Source organism: Pan troglodytes, chromosome 9 (genome assembly GCF_028858775.2).
Source record: "Pan troglodytes isolate AG18354 chromosome 9, NHGRI_mPanTro3-v2.0_pri, whole genome shotgun sequence".
Lineage (NCBI taxonomy): Eukaryota > Metazoa > Chordata > Mammalia > Primates > Hominidae > Pan > Pan troglodytes.
In genome coordinates this window covers 115,271,292-115,292,747 of record NC_072407.2, presented here as the reverse complement: position 1 = coordinate 115,292,747, position 21,456 = coordinate 115,271,292, and the positions used below count along the sequence as shown (strand labels likewise).

Here is a 21,456-nt window from a genome sequence, read left to right as displayed (position 1 = left end):
TTAGCTCTTCTTTCATGTCTTTTAATTAATTTTTTAAAATTAACTCAACTGCACACTTTATTCTAATTTCATTGTTTTTCTCCCTAATGCCCTTTTTCTATTCCAGGATCCCATCCAGAACACTATACGACATTTAGTCATGTCTCCTTAGGCTTCTCTAGGCTGCGACAATTTCTCACCCTTTCCTTATTTTGATGACCTTGACAGTTTTGAGTAGTACTGATCAGGTATTTCATAGAATACCTTGCAATTTGGGTTTATCTGGTATTTTTCTCACGGTTAGACTGGGGTTACAGGATTTGGGGAAAAAGACCATGGCACACTATGGCGTACCAGGGATGCATGCCATCAGTGTGATTTATCAGGAGGTTAACCTTGATCATCTATCTGAAATTGTGTTTGCCAACCTTTTCCACTGTAAAGTTACTTTCTTCCCTCCCTTTCCATACTGTACTCTTTGGAAGCAAGTCACTAAATGTATCTCACATTTAAGGGGTAGAGATGCTCCACCTCCTTGAGGGAAGAGTCATTACATAAATTAGATGGAATTGATTTACTGCTCTCAGGGTAAACACAAATTCCTTACCATGGTTTCCAAGGTCTTTCCTAATCTGGCCCCTCCATATTCAGATGGGACTCTTCTCTCCTTGATCTCTTCTTTCCAGCCATTTGGGGCTTTTTATTCTTTCAGTTCCTCAAAAGCGCCACACTCTTTCTTCACTCTTAGCTTTCCTACCTCCTTACTTCCCACTCAGGACACTCCCCTGTCATTTCCCCAGTGACCAACTCCGACTCACTCTTCACATTTTGCCTAAATCTCACTTCTTCAGGAAAACTTTATTTAATTTCTGTTATGGACTAAATTGCATCCCCCCCAAAAATTCACATGTTGAGGCTATAACTCCTGGTATGACTGTATTTGTAGATAGGGCCTTTAAAGAAGTAACTAATTATTGCCCTAATCCAATATGACTAGTGTCCTTGTAAGAAGAGAAACACCAAATATATGCACGCACAGAGAGATGACCATGTGAGGGCACAGCGGGAAGGTACCCATCTGCAAGCCAAGGAGAGAGGCCTCAGAAGAAACCAAACCTGCTCACACCCTGGTCTTAGATTTCTAAACTCCAGAACTCTAAGAAAATAAAGTTTTGTCATTTAAGCCAGCCAGTCTATTTTGTTACAGCAGCCCTAGCCGACTAATACAACCTCCCAAAGCTGGGTTAGATCCCTACACTTTGTAATTCTCTGTGTCTCATATTGCATACTTGAAATTACTGTTTAATATCTGTTTTCTCCACTGGACTATTAATACCATGAAAAGAATAATTCTTTGACTGTATTCTCTAGGCCTTACCAACACTCAACACATAGCAAGAGCCCAAGAAGTAAATGTACAGAATCTATATACATGTGCTACATAAATTTAAATTAATTGAAACAAGCCGCATTTCAAACCTGGGCTGCAGCCACAAACACACAGAACCCTAAGCACTAGACCACAGGGTGGAGTTATAAGCCATATTTCAAATGCTCAATAATCATGTGGCTAGTCGCTACCATAGTGGACAGTGAGGATTATGGAACGTTTTCATCATCACAGAAAGCTCTATTGGACAGCACTGGTATACATGATACCTGAATGAACTTTGAGTATGCATAAGTTAGCCAGGTTAAAAAAAAAGATGAAGAGGCAGTGGGAATGGCAAAGATCCAGTGCAGAGTGTGAAACACAGAGTATGTGTGGCAAAGTATCAGCAGTTTATTGCTGCTCAAGCGTGAGGTAGGGAGATATGAGAGAGGTAAGGACAAGGTCATGGGAGGACTTAAGTCCTGATGAGAGCTTGGGATTTATTATGACTGCAAAAGGAATCCAAGCAGAGAAGTGTCTGGGTCAGATTTGCATTTTAGATACATTACTCTGTGGGAAGTATAAGCCTGGAGACAGGAAAAACAATCAGGGGGTTGTTGAGATAGTCTGGGTAAGAAGAACCAGAACAAAGGGAGGGTTGGAGAGGATGGCTCTCCAACCAAACTAGATGGCTAATTGGATGCAGGGTTATGAGTTGGGAGGAGTCCCAGATGACTTGTAAATTTCTGGATGGTGGTGTCACCAACTGAGACCAGGATGAAGGTGAGGGTAGGAGAAGCAGGTTTTATTTGGGAGGGGGAGGACAAAGGGGAGGGAAAGAGATGATGCCTCAATTTTGGACACATTTAAGTTTATTTGTGGGATACAGTAGGTATGACAGTACCATAGAGGCAGAGGCTCAGAAAAGAAGGCTAAGTGTCCATGTAGATGTGGGGGTCATGAGCAAACAGGTGGCAGGTAAAGCTACATGTTTAGACCAGCTGAAGAGAAAGGTGGCAGTGGGCCAAGGCCAGAGCTCCATGGAACAGCATTCAGGGATGAGCATTATTCATGTATCATTTACGATGTCACCCAAGCTAGCTTTAAAACCACTTTATTCCTTGAACCCATACAATCTGCTACAAGCAGCAATTTCAGCATATTGCCTGTATTTACTATGTAAGGTCTGTTTGCTTGTTGGTTTGTTTGTTTCTATACTCAAGCAAGCTCCCTGAACAGGGACTGACAGGTTTGGAAATTCCTGAATGTGATCTGTGGGATCAGAGTACATTTCTTTGAGATCCAACCTGCCTGAACTTGGGAAAGGACTTTCTTGTCTAGAGAGAGAGAAGGGAATGATGATCATAAGCCATCCACGTAATTTGATGGATCCTAAAGGAAAGCCATTTGATTTTGCCTCTGCAGCTCTAAAACAGAAATGGCTCTACTCTAAAACGGGAGGAATCTCACACTGATCAGTGAGGTTCTTGACCCTTGAAGGGAACAGCTGGGTTCATTGTCAATGGGGAAACAGCAGCTTGTTTTGACTGGATTCCACATAGAAGGATACAAAATATGGAAGAAAACCGTCAGCCTGAATTCCTATCAGAATGTTAACAGTTTCTCTGATACCAATTAACAGCCAGAAAATACAGCCCTGAGGCTATAACTTGCTTCTCAATACCCTTCTCTTTAATTTCAATTACACTTTTTTCCTAAGAGTTATAAACCTGTCAAGCCACCCAGGAACTTAGAGCAATCATTTCTCTTTATCTACTCCACTTCTCTAAAGCAGAAATTAATTTATGATTTACTAGTACTTACAGATTTCATCCACATTTTTAAGAAATTTCTGCAAATCTTTCTCTCGATCAGCATCCATTGTGAACCGGAATCCCTAAGGGATGCAGCATAATGGTGAAATTAATAATAATAAAGCACTAAACAGAACGGTCAGGCTTATTAGCCTTCTAAAACTAAGAGCCAAGTGATTATTTTTATGACAGTTTTGTTAATGTCAATGAATAACAGCAGGGTGATCCCTTTCATTCCAACTGCTGTTTTAGGCCAAGAGGCACTCATTTATGTGCGGCAATGCTTCCAGAAAGCTTCCAGCCCTCCTTCCAGTGCAGAAAACGCTCTGCAAATAGTTCTTCCAAAGCCAACATCAACCCTGGCGATTTAGGGACCTGGCATGGAGATGAGAAGAGAGCAGATGACAGGTTGCCAAGGATAGAGAAATACACTAACACCTGACTTTGATGATGACAGGCTGGTCTAGTCAGAAGCTTAAATGTGGATGTGTGACAGGTAACAAACTTGGGGCAATTTGCATCTAAATGTCCATACTTGTTTAAAATCTGCCTTTGGCTTGTTTCTGAAGAGTGAAGAAAGGGTACAAATTGACTGAAGGGATTAGAACATAATGTTAACATGCTCACCAGCGTCTCTTCTGCTCTAGGTACCTTAGATATTATTTTACAGTTGTTTTTGTGCGAGAAGGCCCCGTGGTGTACCCAGCAGTACTCAGTGGTTCATCCACAGATCATAAAAATCATCGGGAAGATTGTTAAATATACAGCTTCCTCAGCCGTAGCCCGAGATTTCAAGTCAGTAAACCCGGGACATTGCCCAGCCACGAATATAGATTTTAAACACTTTCCAGGTGATTCTCATTTCCATGGCCAGGTTTCATAGTAGTGTAACACGCTTCTAACACGTAATCTGCCACGAACAAACTACGAGTGATTTAATCGAGTCTCAGTGTCCTCATCTCCACCAGTTACAAGCTGTGTGATTCTGGCTAAATTCACAACCTCTCCGAGCCTCAGAGTCCTCACCCATACTATGGGAACAGTAAGAGAGAAACTACGAGGACTATTCTGCGGACTGATGTAAAGCACCAGGCACGCGACGAGTCCTCACCGTGAAGCACCCTTACCTATATAAAACAGGGGGTGGGGTTGCGGATTAACTGAATAATCGCTAGGGTTTCTTCCAGGTCAAATCTTTTCAACTCCCACGGAACAGAGGCCCAGTCCAGTGAATTAATCTGCCCAACGGTATGAAGGTTAGAAGGCAGGCGCGCGGGTGCATGGACAGGAGACAACCTCTGTCTCCCAGGGCATGGATCTCAGGGTCCTCACTGCCTGGCCAGTGCCCCCCCACGCTAGGGTGAGAGGGCCAGAGCCAGGTGATGGCGAAGCGGCGCCGCGCTCAGTGCTTCACTCGGTAGGTCTGCGGCAGCGGAGACCTGTGCCCGAGCCCCGCGCGGAGCCTGCCCCAGACGCGCGCTGCCCGCCGGGCGCAAAGAGGCCAGGCCGCACGCACTGTTGCCCAGCAACCGCTCCCAGGCGTCCGCAGGTCCCGGGCCCTCCATGCAGGTCCCAGACCGCAGCCAAGACCTTCCCATGCTCTGGGGCCCAAAGCAGCGTCCTCTGCTCGGCTCTGAAGGCCAGTGCAGGACCAGCTCCCAGGGGGGATTCCGGGGTACCCCGCGGCACCGACCTGATTCGCCCAGCTTTCGACAGGAAATGGCGCGGTGACCTGCCTGGGCTGGGGCGGGGCCAGGAGCCAGGGGCCCGGGGCGGGACCAAGGGCGGGGCCAGGAGCCAGGGCCCGGGGCGGGACCAAGGACGGGGTCAAAAGCCAGGAGGCGGGACAGGGGGCGGGCATGGACCCGCGATCAGATTCGCCACAGCAGAGCTCCAGCTCCGGAGCGCGCCAAGTTGAAGGCCAAAGTCGAGGTTGGGATGCCCGATGCCTGGCGCGGGGAGACGGAGGAAGCAAAGTGCTGGTGACTAAAGCAGCGTCTGCTGCTCGCCTTTTTTCTACTGAAGAAGGGTTGTCTCACTCCCGTTAGCTTAAATATCCTTGCCCAAAATGTAAAGTCTCCAGTGTACTTGTGAATCCGGTTTTGTTTATTGATAAATGTGTGAGTTAGAAGACTCACACATTTATCCTTAGGAAAGTTATTTGAGTAACCTTTTTAATCCTCAGTTTTCTCACCTGTGAAATGGAGAAATGGCACTTTCTCATAAGGTTTATGGTTAAAGTGCTGTAACCGCCCAATAGGTTCACCTTGCTCACTGCCTAAACAGAGTCGATTTATCAAGACAGGGGAATTGCAATAGAGAAAGAGTAATTCACACAAAGCTGGCTGTGAGGGAGACCGGAGTTTTTTTATTACTCAAATCAGTCTCCCTAGCTTTCAGGGATCAGAGTTTTTAAGGATAATTTGGTGGGTAGGGGTCAGTGAGTCGGGAGTGCTGATTGGTGGGCTAGGAGATGAACTCACAGGGAATCAAAGCTGTCCTCTTGTGCTGAGTCAGTTGCCAGGTGGGGGTCATAAGACCAGATGAGCCAGTTTATCCATCTGGGTGGTGCCAGCTGATCCATCGAGTGCAGTGTCTGTGAAATATCTTAAGCATTGATCTTAGGTTTTACAATAGTTGATGTTATCCCCAGGAGCAATTTGAGGTTTAGAATCTTGCAGCCTCTAGCTGCATGACTCCTAAACCATAATTTCTAATTTTGTGGCTAATTTGTTAGTCCTGAAAAGGCAGTCTAGTCCCTGGGCAAGAAGGGGGTTTGTTTGGGAAAGGGCTGGTATTGTCTTTGTTTCAAAGCTAAACTATAAACTAAGTTCCCCCCAAAGTTAGTTTGGCCTATGCCTAGGAATGAACAAAGACAGCTTGGAGATGAGAAGCAAGATGGAGTCGGTTAGGTCAGATCCCTTTCACCATCTCAGTTATAATTTTGCAATGGTGGTTTCAGTGCCTGGTACCTAGTCAGTAGGAACAGGTGGCACGTGACATCCGGGGAATCATAGGGTTTAGAGCAGAATGAGCTAATGGGCACATTCATTCATGCCCCAAATACATGCACACAGCCCTAAAGAAATTTCAGTCTGTTTTTCTAAACAAAATCTCAGAGTATTATGTGCAGGGTTACCAGTGGAAAAAAAGCAGGTTTAGGGGAAACTTGAGCTTAAGTTCACGGTCAGAAACACCTGGAACTTCTTGGCAAATGAGTGCTTTATGGAAACCTGTTTGGTAGGGAACAAGGAGCCCCTAGAGATGGAATTCGCCAGAGGGGAGAGGGATCCAGGCATGGCCAGCTAGCTCTAGTGTTGATTCCAAGTACAGCCTGTTGACTCTCTTGTGGCCTAGGCCCCATAGGATGCATGCCTGTGTCCTGTAGAGAACAGAAGAGCTGTTTGACTGAAGTCTCTATGATGCATTGGTACACATACCGTCCTGCTTGGGTACCCCTCTAATGCAGTATAACACAAAGGGGCCACGGATGTTCTGCTCCTCTTGGCAGCTGAATGGGTACAGCATCAGCAGAGTGAGTCTTTTGGCTCATCAACTGCAGCAGGAGACCTGGGGATCCCAGCAGGACATGGTCACAGTGGCTGTCCCAAGGGAATGAGGTGCCTCAGGAGAAGTAGCAGACAGTGTAGGTGCCTGGCAGGAGCAAGGATGTTAATGAGCACAGGCTAGGCACACCATAGGGATCCTCAGAAAGATATAGGGTACTTCACAGTGACCTTCCAGCCTGTGGGAATTGATGGAGACAAGAACCAGTGAAGTTTTGGTTATCACCATTAGTATCACCCCATTTTCCTCTTAGGCCTGTGAGGCCTTGAACACACGAAGGCTATATGCCTATGGTCCCCCACCTCAGGGTGTTTCTTATCACATTGAGGCCAATAGTTCCAAATCACTTACTTCCTATCCTACTACTCTTTTCACTAAACTCCTTTCCTAGGTTCCAGAGGTATCTGCCCACAACTGACTGTACCACCTAACCATTCACTCACACATTTGTTCAGCTAGTGTGAGTGGCCTATAGTGTGCTAGAAGCAGCGGAAGGCCCCTGGGGTGCACTTGACAAATATTCATCACATGCTAAGTGGTTAAGAGCTGGGGCTCTGGAGCCATTTTGCTGGGTTCAAATCTCACATCTCCACCTATTAGCATTCATTAAAATGTCTTGAAGCACCTACTGTGCACCTTCTATTGTGCTATGTACTGGGGATCATATTCCGCCTCTTTTATTACTAACACTACTGAAATCTTCCTTACAAACTTTGTAAAATTAATCAGGGAAGCAGGGAAAGGGAGAAATAAAATAAGCCCAGCTTGCAGCACATTCAGCATGAACCATGAGGTCAGCTTGTTCTCTGGCCTGCTTCTTCATAATTGTTTAGTGTCTGTTATCTCAGAATCACGTAGACCCAGTTACAAGATTATAGTTCCCCTTAACTGCTCTATAGTTAACAACTTGAACATAAAACATTATGTTTTCCACTTGGAGTATTCTTTCAGGTCCTGCATACCAGTGAAATTACTAATGTCAGCTGTTCTGAAGGACCCATTGACACCAGCTGGTCTGAGGGCCCCACTATGACCCTGTCCTGCTGGCCCCCCCCAGGTCTCCTACTGTAGCTGACCAGAAGTTGACTCACCAAAGAATGCAGTTCCCAAATCCTGATACTTTCATCCCCCTTATCCCACCAATGGACAACCCCAGTTTTCTAGCCCTTCACCTCCATGATCTCCTTAAAAACCCCAGCCCAGCACTCCACCGGGAGATAGATTTGAGGGACTCCTCCTCACTGCAGCTCTCCTCCCCCTCACTTGGTGCCCTGTGATCTGATTCTTTCTGTGCTGCACATCCTTCTATCTCAATGTAACTGGTCTGTTATACACAGTGGGCATACAGTCTGTTGGTTCTATGCATCTGCTACTGCTACTGCTAGATGTGTGACCTTAAGCAAGTTACTTAATCCCTGTGGGCCTTAGTTTCATCATCTGTAAAACTGGGTTGTTAAATGATTCTCTATCCCATAGGGTTTCTGTGAGAGGTACATGAGTTAATACAGGTCATGTGCTTAGAACGATGCCTGGAGCATTATCAATACCTAGTAAGTATTATCAACTATTACTACTACTATGATTCGTATATGTTAGACCAGGTCCTCTGAACCTTGATTGTGTGTAGAAATTGCCTGGTGATCTTGTTTAAACAGGATAGGGGCTGAGATCTGCAGTGACATCCCTTTATGGACTGTAGCCACACTGAGTAAAAAAGTGCAGACACTTCATTAAATGCTGGGATGCAGCAGAGCACCAGTGGTACCTAGTCACCAGACTCAAGGAGCTTATCACCCAAGGGGAATAAGGGTCAATAAACAAAATCATCATGTAAATTCTCATTGTGATAAGTGCTATAAGAAGTAAAGGGTGAAAAGCAAAGGTAGCACAGGGTGCCATGAAAGTCTAGTCTCAAACACTGGAAGTCTTCCCTGATGATGTGGTGTTTAAGAAGAGACTTGGGGGGTGAGTGGACATTGGACAGTTAAAGAGGGAGGTGGAGAAAGAGCGAATGGCATGGGCAGTCAGGAAGGAGCCTGGTATGGAGGAGGAACAGCAGAACACCAAGTTTGTCTGCTGCATGGAGAACAAAAGGTAAGCAGTGCAAGATGAAGCAAGGGCCAGATCACATTAGGCCTTTGAAAGCCATGTAAAGGTTTTTGGTCTTTATCCTAAGCATCATGCGCAGCCTTCCAGGGGTTTTAGCAGAAAAGTGACATGCTCAGATTTTTATTTTTTCTTAGAAAGTTATTCTGGCTGCAATGCAGAGAATGATCTGGAAAGAGGTGAGAGGGACACTGGTTAGGAGTTTGTTGTGGGTACTGGCGGTAGGAATAGAGATGAATTTGAGATGTATTTTCGAGGGAGGATTGACAGCAGGAAAGTATCAATAATGACATTAGGTTTCCAGCTTGACCAGATTAAGGTTCTCCATTGGCTGAGCTAGAGAATATTAGAGAATAATGTTTGGAGAAAAGATGAGTTCAGATTTGTGATATCCAGTCCAAAATGCCCATGAGTTATCCAAGTATAGATGTGGAGTAAATTGATAATTGTCCCTTAATGTTTGTTCTCCTCTTCTTCAGATCTACCAATTTTTAGCAAGGCCCAAGACACCTAGAGTAGACTGTGTTTCCCAGCTTTCCTTGTGTAATACACGATCAAGTTCTGACCAATTAGATATAAGCAGAGGTGGTGGTGCTACTTCTGGGAAGTGTCCCCAAAAGGATGCCCTTTTCCTTGCTGATTGGAATGGGGACCCAATGGCTGGAGCTGGGCCAGCCATTTTGGACCATGATATAGAAGCATTGTGTTGAGGATCTAGAAGGAGGTGGGGTCCAGAGATCATGGAGCTGCCTCAAGGGCTTTGGACTGCCCGACTTCATATTTCTATATGAGCAAGACATTGAACGCCAACAAGAGATACTTCAGTTGCTGGAAATATAATGACTTTTACTGAAGATTCTGCTATCTTGGGTTTTCTGTCACTCCCAGTCAAACCTAATGTTAACTGATAAGGAAAGCACTCTTCATTTATTCATTCATTCAACTAACACTCTCTTAATGTTTATATCTAATTTTTCATCATAAGTCCATACAATAATGTTATACTAGCACAATAGAAATGTTAATACTTTAAAATGAAGCACAATAATGTTATACTAGCATAATAGAAATGTTGATATTTTAAAATGAAACACATGTTAATTTTTAAATGCATCTCATCCAATAAACTTTAAACATTGGAGCAATTTGATACTGAGATCATGAAATTAAGAAGGTTATGTTATTCTTTTTTCTCCTTGAAGTCATTTTTCCATTTTATATCTCCCCATACACACTTGGAATACTATCCTATTATGGAATTTTTTTTTTGTTTTTTGAGATGGAGTCTTGCTCTGTCACCCAGGCTGAAGTGCAGTGGCATGATCTTGGCATAATGTAGCCCATCATGTCTAATACGGCCACTCGGAACACTTCTTCTTCACTTGTTACAATGGCAAAGTCTAGGGACCTGGCATATGAGTATATGTAAATAACAATGGTTATGATTTACATTTTAAGTGTCAATGTCTATGTATTTTCATATATATTCAAATGCACAGAGGGAAACAGACTTTTAAATTGTTGCTGACTTGCGTTTCAAATATATTTCTCCTAGAGAACCTTTATGAATCATACTTTCACAACGACTACTTCCACCTGATTCAAATCCCTTGTGTGATACTTCAGTTTTACTTTTGTTTTATGTTCTCAGTAAAAATGGGAGAACATTTGTTCACAGTAAGTCTGAGACTTGGAGATTGTACAGTAAATCTGAGACTTGGAGATTGTATAAGTGGTCTCCCCTCTCTTTTACTCTGCTCTCTCTTTAGTGTAAACAATTGTCTTTGTTGTCTTTGTCTCTCTTTGTCTTTTCTCATCAAACATACTTTAAAAACTTAGGTGCAGCCAGGTGCGGAGGTTCACTCCTGTAATCCCAGCACTTTGGGAGACTGACGCGGATGGATTGCCTGAGCCCAGGAGTTCGAGACCAGCCTGGGCAACATGGTGAAACCCCGTTTCTACTAAAATACAAAACAATTAGCCAGGCACGCCTGTAGTCCCAGCTACTTGGGAGGCTGAGCTTGAACCCAAGAGGTGGAGGTTGCAGTGAGCCGAGATTGTGCCACGGCACTCCAGCGTGGGCGACAGAGCAAGACTCCATCACTAAAAAAACAAAAATAAATAAAAGTTTAGGAGAGATAATTTTTTTTTTCTTCTGAGGACATGAGGAATAAAGAGATCTCACCTTTGCCTGCTGAGAGTGATTGGTGTAGACAAAGTCAACCTGAATCCAGGAACCAAACTACAAACATGGCCCATTAGACAAAGACCCCTCACCATGGATGCTGGAGCTGCAATTGATTTGATAACTTTGGCTTCAAAATTTAGAGAAGGAGGAAGCTGAAGGAATGTAACACTGTCTTTTTCCTCCCTAAAGAGAATTCAAAAGTCACATTTGATTTTTTTTCCAAACCTATGTCCTTTTGAAAGAAAAAAACTAAAAACAAACAAACAAAAAAACAGCATTCTACCATAGACGTAGAAATAATTTCAGGATCCAGTTAGACTTAGTCTGTGTGACCACAGGGGCCAAGAGTCTTCCTTGAGATTTCTAAACTTAATGAAATGACACTACGGTTATTAATAACAACAACAGTAATGATAGTAACTAGCCCTCAATGAGCTGCTATGTTCCAGGCATTGTGCTCAGTCCTTTACATGCATTATTTAATTTAAAGCTCTTGATAGCCTTACAAGGTCTTATTCCTATTTCAAAGACAAGAAAATGCAGTGAGAGAGGTGAAGTGATTTGTCAGAGGCTGAGCCAAGATATGAGCCCTGGTCTGTGTCCCACCAGAGCTCAGGCTACCCCACCGCACCACACTGCCTCAGATGTACTTTCTTGAGAGAGCCTTGTTTTAAACTCCTGCCATCAGTGACCACTCCAGGAGCCTCTGGGCCTTGCTGGGCCTCATGAACGTAGAAGCCTCCTTACAGACTGCTCCCTCCACTTCACAGGCTGGCCCACCCCTGCAAAGGTGAAAGATACATCTTAACTATAGCCAGAGGGGCATGCCCCTCACTCCATTAAGAAGGCAGCATGTCTCCACCAGTGTCATCTTTGGATCCTTTCTGGGGATCGTAGGACTTCTCTGCCTGAAAAAGAAAAGCACTGGGCATTCAATGCCAGGTGGAACCGGTGCCACCAACCCTGCCTAGTGTGGAACAGCACTGCCACCGTGTGGCAGACTGGCTGCACCTGGACAACCACTGTGGCAGAGAAAGGCTGGGACCCACGAGCAGTCAGCCATTCATGCATTTATTTAATGTTTGCTGAGCACCTACTATGTGTCTCGTACCTGGCTAGCTGCCTCTGACTGCTACGTGATCACTTCTCTGGATAGTGAATTAAATGATGTCAACAATTTAGGCTCCAGAGAATGTTTAACACTTATTCATCATTTATTTAGGGTACTTGGTCATTCATTTAGGGGTGATTCATACCACTCAGAAATTATAAAGACAGAGCCAGGCACAGTGGGTCATGCTTGTAATCCCAGAACTTTGGGAGGCTGAGGCAGGAGGATCACTTGAAGCTAAGAGGTCTAGACCAGCCTGGGCAACAAAGCAAGATTCCATCTCTGAAAAGAGTGAAAAAAAAAATTAGTCAGGCATGGTGACATGTGCCTGTAGTTTCAGCTGATCAAGAGGATCACTTGTGCCCAGGAGTTTGAGGCTGCAGTGAGCCAAGATCATGCTACTGCGCTCCTGCCTGGATGACAGATTGAGACCCCATCTTGGAAGGAAGGAAGGAAGGAAGGGAGGAAGGAAGGAAGGAAGGGAGGGAGGGAGGGAGGGAGGGAGGGAGGGAGGAAAACAGAAAAGAAGAGGGAAAGGAAGGGAAGGGAAGGGGAAGGAAGGGGAAAGAAGGGAAAGGAAGGGGAAGGAAGGGAAAGGAAAGGAAAGGGAAAGAAACAATTGTGATGCATTAGCTTTGTGCAGTGAGGTTTTTTTTGCCTCCAAGGTTTTGGGGACAAGAAGGCACACAGAGAATTAAAGGAGTCCGGAGTTACTTGCTGTCCTGATATAGATCCCATCTCAATTGCTATAAAAGGTTGAGATATGTATTTCTAGAATACATCTTTGCTTCTTTTATATCAACAGTTTAAGAGCATATTTAAAGTATATAATTAAAACTTAGAATATAGAGAAAGACAGAAAATTTTCATGACCTCTTACCCCAACAGTACTATTAACATTTTGATGTATTTCCTTTCAGTCTTTCTTCTACGTATTTTTGCAATGATGTAACGAGGATTACATACGATTTTGTTTTACTTTATTGGCATAGCATAATGTCATCATAATCATAATAGCTGACACATTCTGAGCACCCTTGATGTCTCAGGCTCTTTATAGGAGCTTTAAACATTATCCCATGAAACCAAGTTACAACCTTAGGAGATAGTGTTATTATCCTCCTTTTAGTAGACAAAGCAATCAAGGCTCAGAGAGGATACATATTTGTCTTGTCTCTAGTAAGTCTATACCAGGTAATTGCATTGTTTTCATTACTGATATTTAATATTCACATTGCATTCCATTTATTCATTTCTCTACTTCACTTAACTACTTGCTATCATTTTAGAGCTTTAGTTGTTTCTAATATGTTTTGCTCATGTAAATATTGCTGCAACAAACATCTCTAAGTAAAACTTCTTATGTACCTCAGATTATTTTCTCTGGGTAGCTTCTCATAAATGCGTTTCTCAATCAAGATTTCAAACTTTTATGGTTGTTAATATTCCCAAATAGATTCTCAATGGATTTGTACAAATTTGTACCATTTGCCAACTATGACCAGCAATGCTTGAGAGTGCTAGTTTCACAGTATCCTCATCAGCACGCTTAATTTTTTTCTGATCTAAAAGATGAGAAATAATCTGACAAAGGAATCAGTGATAAATGGACTGTTTTTGTGTATTTTATTATTGGAGAGCCTGGAACCCCTTTCACTTTTCATCACTTACACTGGTGCTTTCCAGCTTCCAGAACCACAGTGAAGAACAGTCTATGTTATCTCACCTGGCTTTTCCTTCCTCGAATTGCATATCCTTTTGGACAGCCCTAGAATGTCTCTGCCATCTTGTATCCTTTAAACTAAGAGTTCTTAACTTAGGGTCCAGGGACCCCCTCCCAAGGGTCCATGGATAGAATTCAGGGTGTCTGTGAACTTGATTGGGAACAAAATTGTATTTTTATTGTTACCAATCTGTCACTGGAATTTAGCATTGGTTTCATTGTTTTTTTTTCCAGCTTTTTATTTTATTAAAAAACCTTTTTTAAATTTCAATAATTTTTGGAAAACAGGTAGTGTTTGGTTGCATGGAAAAGTTCTTTAGTGGTGATTTCTGAGATTTTGGTGCATCTGTCACCTGAGCAGCGTACACTGTACCCAATGTGTAGTTTTTATCCCTCGCGCCCCTCCCAACCTTCCCTCACAAGTCACCAAAGCCCATTATATCATTCTCTTTTTTTTGAGACGGAGTCTCGTTCTGTCACCCAGTCTGGATGCAGTGGCACAATCTTGGCTCACTGCAATCTCTGCATCCCAAGTTCAAGCAATTCTCCTGCCTCAGCCTCCTGAGTAGCTGCAACTTCAGGCACCCGCCACCATGCCTGGCTAATTTTTGTTATTTTTTAGTAGAGACAGGGTTTCACCATATTGGCCAGGGTGGTCTCAAACTCCTGACTTCAAGTGATTCTCCCTCCTCGGCCTTCCAAAGTGCTGGGATTACAGGCGTGAGCCGCCATGTCTGGCCCATTATATCATTCTTATGCCTTTGCGTCCTCATAGCTTAGCTGCCACTTATAAGTGAGAACATACGATATTTGGTTTTCCATTCCTGAGTTACTTCACTTAGAATAATGGTCTCTAACCCCATTCGGGTTGCTGCAAATGCCATTAGTTTATTCCTTTTTTGTGGCTGAATAGTATTCTATGGCATGCATATATATATATATCTTTTATTCACTCATTGGTTAATGTGCATTTAGGCTGATTCCATATTTTTGCAATTGCGAATTATGGTGCTATAAACATGCATCTGCAAGTATCTTTTTCATATAATTACTTCTTTTCCTCTAGGTAGATACCCAGTAGTGGAGTTACTGGATCAAATGTTAGTTATGCTTTTAGTTTTTAAAGGAATCTCCATACTTTTTTCCATAATGGTTGTACTAGTTTAGATTCCCACCAGCAGTGTAAATGTGTTCACTTTTTACCACATCCATGCCAACATCTATTTTTTTTATTGTTTAATTATGGTCATTCTTGCAGGAGTAAGGTGGTATCTCATTGTGGTTTTTTTTTTTTTTTTGCACTTCCCTGATAAAGGTAGTGATGCTGAGTATTTTTTCTTATGTTTGTTGGCCATTTGTATATCTTCTTTTGAGAATTGTGTATTCATGTTCTTTGCCCACTTTTCAATGAGATTATTTGTGTTTTTTTGCTGATTTATTTGAGTTCCTTGTAGGTTCTGGATCTTAGTTCTTTGTCAGATGCATAGTTTGTGAATATTTTCTCCCACTGTGTGGGTTATTTATTTTGCTGTGCAGAAGCTTTTTAGTTTATTAAGTCCCATCTATCTATCTTTGTTTTTGTTGCATTTGCTTTGGGTTCTTGCTCATGAACTCTTTGCCTAAGCCAATGTGTAGAATAGTTTTTTCAGTGATATCTTCTATAATTTTTATGGTTTCAGGTCTTAGATTTAAGTCTTTGATCTATCTTGAGTTGGTTTTTTTTTTTTTTTTTTTTTAGACGGAGTCTTGCTTTGTCACCAGGTTGGAGTGCAGTGGCGCAATCTTGGCTCACTGCAACCTCCGCCTCCTTGGTTCAAGTGAGTCTCCTGCCTCAGCCTCCCAAGTAGCTGGGACTACAGGTGCATGCCACCACACCCAGTTAATTTTTGTATTTTTAGTAGAGACAGGTTTTCACCATGTTGGCCAGGATGGTCTCAATCTCCTGACCTTGTGATCCATTCACCTCGGCCTCCCAAAGTCCTGGGATTAGAGGCATGAGCCACCCTGCCCGGCTGAGTTGATTTTTGTATAAGGGGAGAGAGGAGGATCCAGCTTCATTCTTTCACATGTGGCTAGCCAATTATTGAAGCACCATTTCTTGCATAGGGTGTCCTTTTCCCACTTCATGTTTTTGTTTGCTTTGTCAAAGATCGGTTGGCTACAACTATTTGGCTTTATTTCTGAGTTCTATATTCTGTTCCATTGGTCTACATGCCTATTTTTATACCAGTACCATGCTGTTTTGGTGACTATGACCTTATAGGTTGAAATCGGGTAATACGATGCCTCCAGATTTGTTCTTGTTAATTAGTCTTGCTTTGGGTATGTGTGCTCTTTTTGGATTTCATATGAATTGTAGGATTGTTTTTTCTAGTTATGTGAAGAATGATGATGGTATTTCGACAGAGATTGCATTGAATCTACAGATTGCTTTTGGCAGTATGGTCATTTTCACAATATGGATTCTATCCACCCACGGGCATAGGATGTGATTCCATTTGTGCCATCTATGATTTCTTTCAGCAGTGTTTTATAGTTTTCTTTGTGGAGATCTTTCACCTCCTTGGTTAAATATATTCCTAATTATTTTAAGTTTTTTGTTGTTGTTGTTGTTTTGCAGCTATTATAAAAGGGGTTGAGTTCTTGATTTGATTATCATCTTGGTCATTGTTGGTGTATAGCAGTGCTACTAATTTGTATACATTCATTTTGTATTCTAAAACTTTACTGAATTCATTGATCAGATCTAGGAGCTTTTGGAATGAGTCTTTAGGGTTTTCTAGGTATATGATCATATAATTGGTGAACAGCAAGTTTGACTTCCTCTTTATCGATTTGGTTGCCCTTTATTTCTTTCTCTTGTCTGACTGCTTCGGCTAGGACTTCCAGTACAATGTTGAATAGAACTGGTGAAAGTGGGTGTCATTGTTTTGTTCCAGTTCTCAGGCAGAATGTGTTCAACTTTTTCCTGTTTGGTATATAGGCTGTGTGTTTGTCATAGATGGCTTTTATTACCTTGAGGTAAGTCCCTTCTGTGCCAATTTTGCTGAGAGTTTTAATCATAAAGGGATGCTGGATTTTGTCAAGTGCTTTTTCTGCATCTATTGACATGATCATATGATTTTTGTTTTTAATTCGATTTCTATGATGCATCACATTTATTGACTTGTATATGTTAAACCATCCCTGCATCCCTGGTATGAAATCCCCCCCACTTGATCATGGTGGATTATCTTTCTGATATGTTGTTTGAGTCAGTTAGCTATTAATAGTATTTTGTTGAGGATTTTTGCATCTACGTTCATCAGGGATACTGATCTGTAGTTTTCTTTTTTTGTTATGTCCTTTCCTGGCTTTGGTATTAGGGTGATGCTGCCTTCCTAGAATGATTTAGGGAGGATTCCCTCTTTATCTTTTGGAATAGTTTCAGTAAGATTGGTATCAATTCTTCTTTGAATGCCTTATAGAATCAGCTGTGAATCCATCTGATCCTGGACTTTTTTTGTTGGCAATCTTTAAGTTACTGTTTAAATCTTGCTACTTGTTATTGGTCTCTTCAGAGTTTCTACTTCTTTCTGATTTAATCTAGGAGGGTCGTATATTTCCAGGAATTTATCCATCTCCTCTAGATTTTCTAGTTTCTGTGTGTAAAGGTGTTCATAGTAGCCTTGAATGATCTTTGTGTTTCTCTGGTATTGGTTTTAAGATCTCCCATTTCATTTCTAATTGAGCTTATTTGGATTCTCTCTCTTATTTTCTTGCTTAATCTCACTAATGGTCTATCAATTTCGTTTATCTTTTCGAAGAATCAGCTTTTTATTTCATTTATCTTTTGGATTTTTGGTTTCAATTTCATTTAATCCTGCTTTGATCTTGGTTATTTCTTTTCTTCTGCTAAGTTTGGGTTTGGTTTGTTCTTGTTTCTCTAATTCCTTGAGGCATGAGCTTAGATTGTCTATTTGTGCTCTTTCAGACTTTTGGATGTAGGAATTTAATGCTATGAACTTTCATCTTAGCACTGCTTTTGCTGTATCCCAGAAGTTCTTATATATTGTGTTACTATTATCTTTCAGTTCAAAACATTTTTTAATTTCTATCTTGATTTCATTGTTGACCCAAGGATCGTTCAGGAGCAGATTTTTAAATTTCCATGTATTTGTATAGTTTTGAGGGTTTCTTTTGGAGTTAATGTCTAGTTTTATTCCTCTGTGGTCTGAGAGATAGTTGATATATTTTTGATTTTCTTAAGTTTATTGAGACTTTTTTTTGTGGCCTATCATATGGTCTGTCTTGGAGAATGTTCCATATGCTGTTGCAAAGAATGTATATTCTGCAGTTGTTGAGTAGAATGTTCTGTAAATATCTGTTAAGTCCATTTGTTCTAGGGTATAGCTTAAGTCCCTTGTTTCTTTGTTGAGTTTCTGTCTCAATGACTTGTCTAGTGCTGTCAGTGGAGTATTGAAGTCCCTTTCTAGTATTGTGTTGTCATCTATCTCATTTCTTAGGTCTAGTAATAATTGTCTTATAAATTTGGGAGCTCCAGTGTTAGGTGCATGCATATTTAGGACTGTGATATTTTGTTTGTTGGACTCATCCTTTAATCATTATTTAATATCCCTCTTTGTTGTTTTTTTTTTTTAACTGTTGTTGCTTTGAAGTCTCTTTGGTATGATACAAGAATAGCTACTCCTGCTTGCTTTTGGTTTCCATTTGCATGGAATATCTTTTCCACCCCTTTACCTACAGTTTATGGGAGTCCAGCATTAGGTGAGTCTTTTGAAGACAGCAGATATGTGGTTGGTAGGTTTTTATGCATTCTGCCATTCCTTAGCTTTTAAGTGGAGCATTTAAACCACTCACATTCAATGTTAGTATTGAGATGTGAGGTACTGTTTTATTCATCATGTTAGTTGTTCCCTGAATACCGTTTTTTTCCCTGTTGCATTATTGTTTTTTAGATCCTGTGAGATTTATGCTTAAAGGAAGTCCTATTTTGGCATAATTTGAAGTTTTGTTTCAAGATTTAGAACTCCTTTTAGCATTTCTTGTAGCTCTCACCTGGTAGTGGCTAATTCTCTTAGCATTGTTTCTCTGAAAAAGACTTTATCTGTCCTTCATTTATGAAACTTAGTTTTGCTGGAAACAAAATTCTTGTTTGCTGGAAACAATTATTTTGTTTCAGGTGGCTAAAGATAGGACCCGAATCTCTTCTGGCTTGTAGGGTTTCTGCTGAGAAGTCTGCTGTTAATCTGATAGGTTATCCTTTATAGGTTACCTAATGTTTTTGACTCACAGCTCTTGAGATTCTTTCCTTAGTCTTGACTTTAGATAACCTGGTGACTAAGTGCTTAGGTGATTATCTTTTTGCAATGAATTTCCCAGGTGTTCTTTGAGCTTCTTATGTTTGGATGTCTAGATCTCTAGCAAGACCGGGGAAGTTTTCCTCGATTATTCCCTCAAATAAGTTTTCCAAACTTTTAGATTTCTCTTCTTCCTTAGGAACACCAATTATTCTTAGGTTTGGCCATTTAACATAATCCCAAATTTCTTGGAGGCTTTGTTCATTTTTTTAATTTTTTTTTTTTTTTTTTTGAGACAGAGTCTTGCTCTGTCACCCAGGCTGGAGGTCAGTGGTGTGATCTTAGCTCACTGCAATCTCCACCTCCGGAGTTCAAGCAATTCTCCTGCCTCAGCCTCCTAAATAGCTGGGATTACAGGCTTGCACCATCATGCCCAGGTAATTTTTGTATTTTTAGTGTAGATGGGGTTTCACCATGTTGTCCAGGCTGGTCTTGAACTCCTGACCTCAGATGATCCACCCATCTTGGCCTCCCAAAGTGCTGGGATTACAGGCACGAGCCACCATGCCCTGACTAAATTTTTTTTCTTTGTCTTTGTCTGATTGAGTTAATTCAAAAGCCTTGTCTTCAAGCTCTGAAGTTCTTTATTCTACTTGTTCTAGTCTATTGTTGACACTTTCCAGTGCCTTTTGTATTTCTCTAAGTGTGTCTTTTATTTCCAGAAGTTGTGATTGTGTTTTCTTTATGATATCTATTTCTCTGGAGAATTTCTCATCCATGTCCTGCATTACAAAAAAAATTTCTTTAAGTTGTTTTTCACCTTTCTCTGGCATCTCCTGGAGTAGCTTAACAATCAACCTTCTGAATTCTTTTTCTGGCAATTCAGAGAATTCTTCTTGATTTGGATCCATTGCTGGAAAGCTATTGTGGTCTTTTTGGGGTGTTATAGAACCTTGTTTTGTCATATTTCCAGAATGACTTTTCTGATTCCTTCTCATTCGGATAGACTATTTCAGTGGAAAAATCTGGAACTCAAGGGCTGTTGTTCAGATTGTTTTGTCCCATGGGGTGATGCCTTGATGTGGCGTGCTCCCCCTTTCGCTAGGGGTGGGGCTTCCTGGGAGATGGACTGCAGCAATTGTTATTACTCTTCTTGGTCCAGCCACCCAGCAGGGCTACCAGGCTCTGGGCTGGTGCTGGGGAATGTCTGCAAAGAGCCCTGCAATGTGATCCATCTTCAGGTCTCCCAGCTGGGGATACCAGGACCTGCTCTGGTGGAGGTGGTAGGGGAGTGAAATAGACTCTGTGAGAGTCCGTGGTTGTAGATGTGTTTAGTGTGCTGGCTTTCTCAAATGCTGGTGACGCTAGCAGTGAAGTTGTCACAGGGACAAACTGAGGACCACTGGTTAGTCAGCATGTTGCAGGCAGTGGAATTAGCTGTTGTTTTCTCTTTCCTTGGAGCTGGGTTATTCTGTCATGAGTTGCTGTGATGTCCTGAGTTGGTTGACCTCCAGCCAGGAGGTGGTGCTTTTAAGAGAGCACCAGCTGAGATAGTAGAAGGGGGATATAAGCTTGCCCTACCTTAGCCAGGGTAAGTATTTGGGTTTCTCAGGTGATGGGCAGGGCCATAAAGCTTCCAAGAGTTTATGTCTTTTGTGATTGGCTACCGGGGTGGTAGAGAAATACCAACAGGTGGGGGCAGGGTTAGGCCCATCTGAGCTCAGACTCTCCTTGTGCAGGGCTTGCCCAGGCTACTGTGAGAAATGGTGGTGGAGTGGTTCTTAGGTCAATGGGGTTATGTTCCAGAAGGGATTATGGCTGCCTCTGTCACTAGGGAAGTGGGGGAAAGCCAGTAGGGATAGGGCTCACCCAGCTCCCAGGCAGTTGCCTGGTGAGGCCGGTCTCTCTCCTGCTGTACTCCACTAGTAGCGCTGAGTTTATCTTCAGGCAGCCTGCAGGCAGAACCCAGATCTTGCCCCAGGCTATAAGCTTCCCTGCTGAGAAAACCAGCAAGACTTTCAAGCCACACCCCTCCCCATCTGCCCACACTGTCATTCACCCCTGGATTCTGCTCAAGAGAGTTTGTGCACAGTTGAAATTATTACAAAGTTCAGTTGGAAACTTCTTTCACCCTGTGACCCCTCCCAAATTCTGCTGGCTGCCTTCCCCAAGGGCTCCTATGAGATATAGTCAGGGATGGCCTCCCTGGGATTGAGCTGGAGAGGAAGAGTGCCTGCAAGCCTCTTCCTGTTGCTGCTTCTATTTTTATATTTCGCACTAAGTCCATTTCAGCTCT

At 42.3% G+C, this 21,456-nt stretch overlaps 1 protein-coding gene across 10 annotated transcripts in view; it reads right to left on the bottom strand.

Moving 5' to 3' along the window:
- Window positions 1-5,070, bottom strand: part of TTC12 (tetratricopeptide repeat domain 12) — a 58,857-nt gene extending 53,787 nt beyond the window's left edge. For 5 of the 10 annotated variants that reach the window (XM_063784502.1, XM_063784504.1, XM_063784500.1 and 2 more), the window contains exons 1-2: window positions 4,293-4,908; window positions 3,176-3,248 (exon numbers count right to left, since the gene is read on the bottom strand). In XM_063784502.1, the coding sequence (XP_063640572.1) occupies window positions 3,176-3,233 (58 nt within the window). In that variant the 5' untranslated portion in view covers window positions 3,234-3,248; window positions 4,293-4,908. Of the gene's footprint in view, window positions 1-3,175; window positions 3,249-4,292 lie in introns of all 10 variants that reach the window. The other 5 variants (XM_054662696.2, XM_009424205.4, XM_508759.7 and 2 more) reach the window with 4 other exon arrangements.
- Window positions 5,071-21,456: the final 16,386 nt, after the last annotated feature.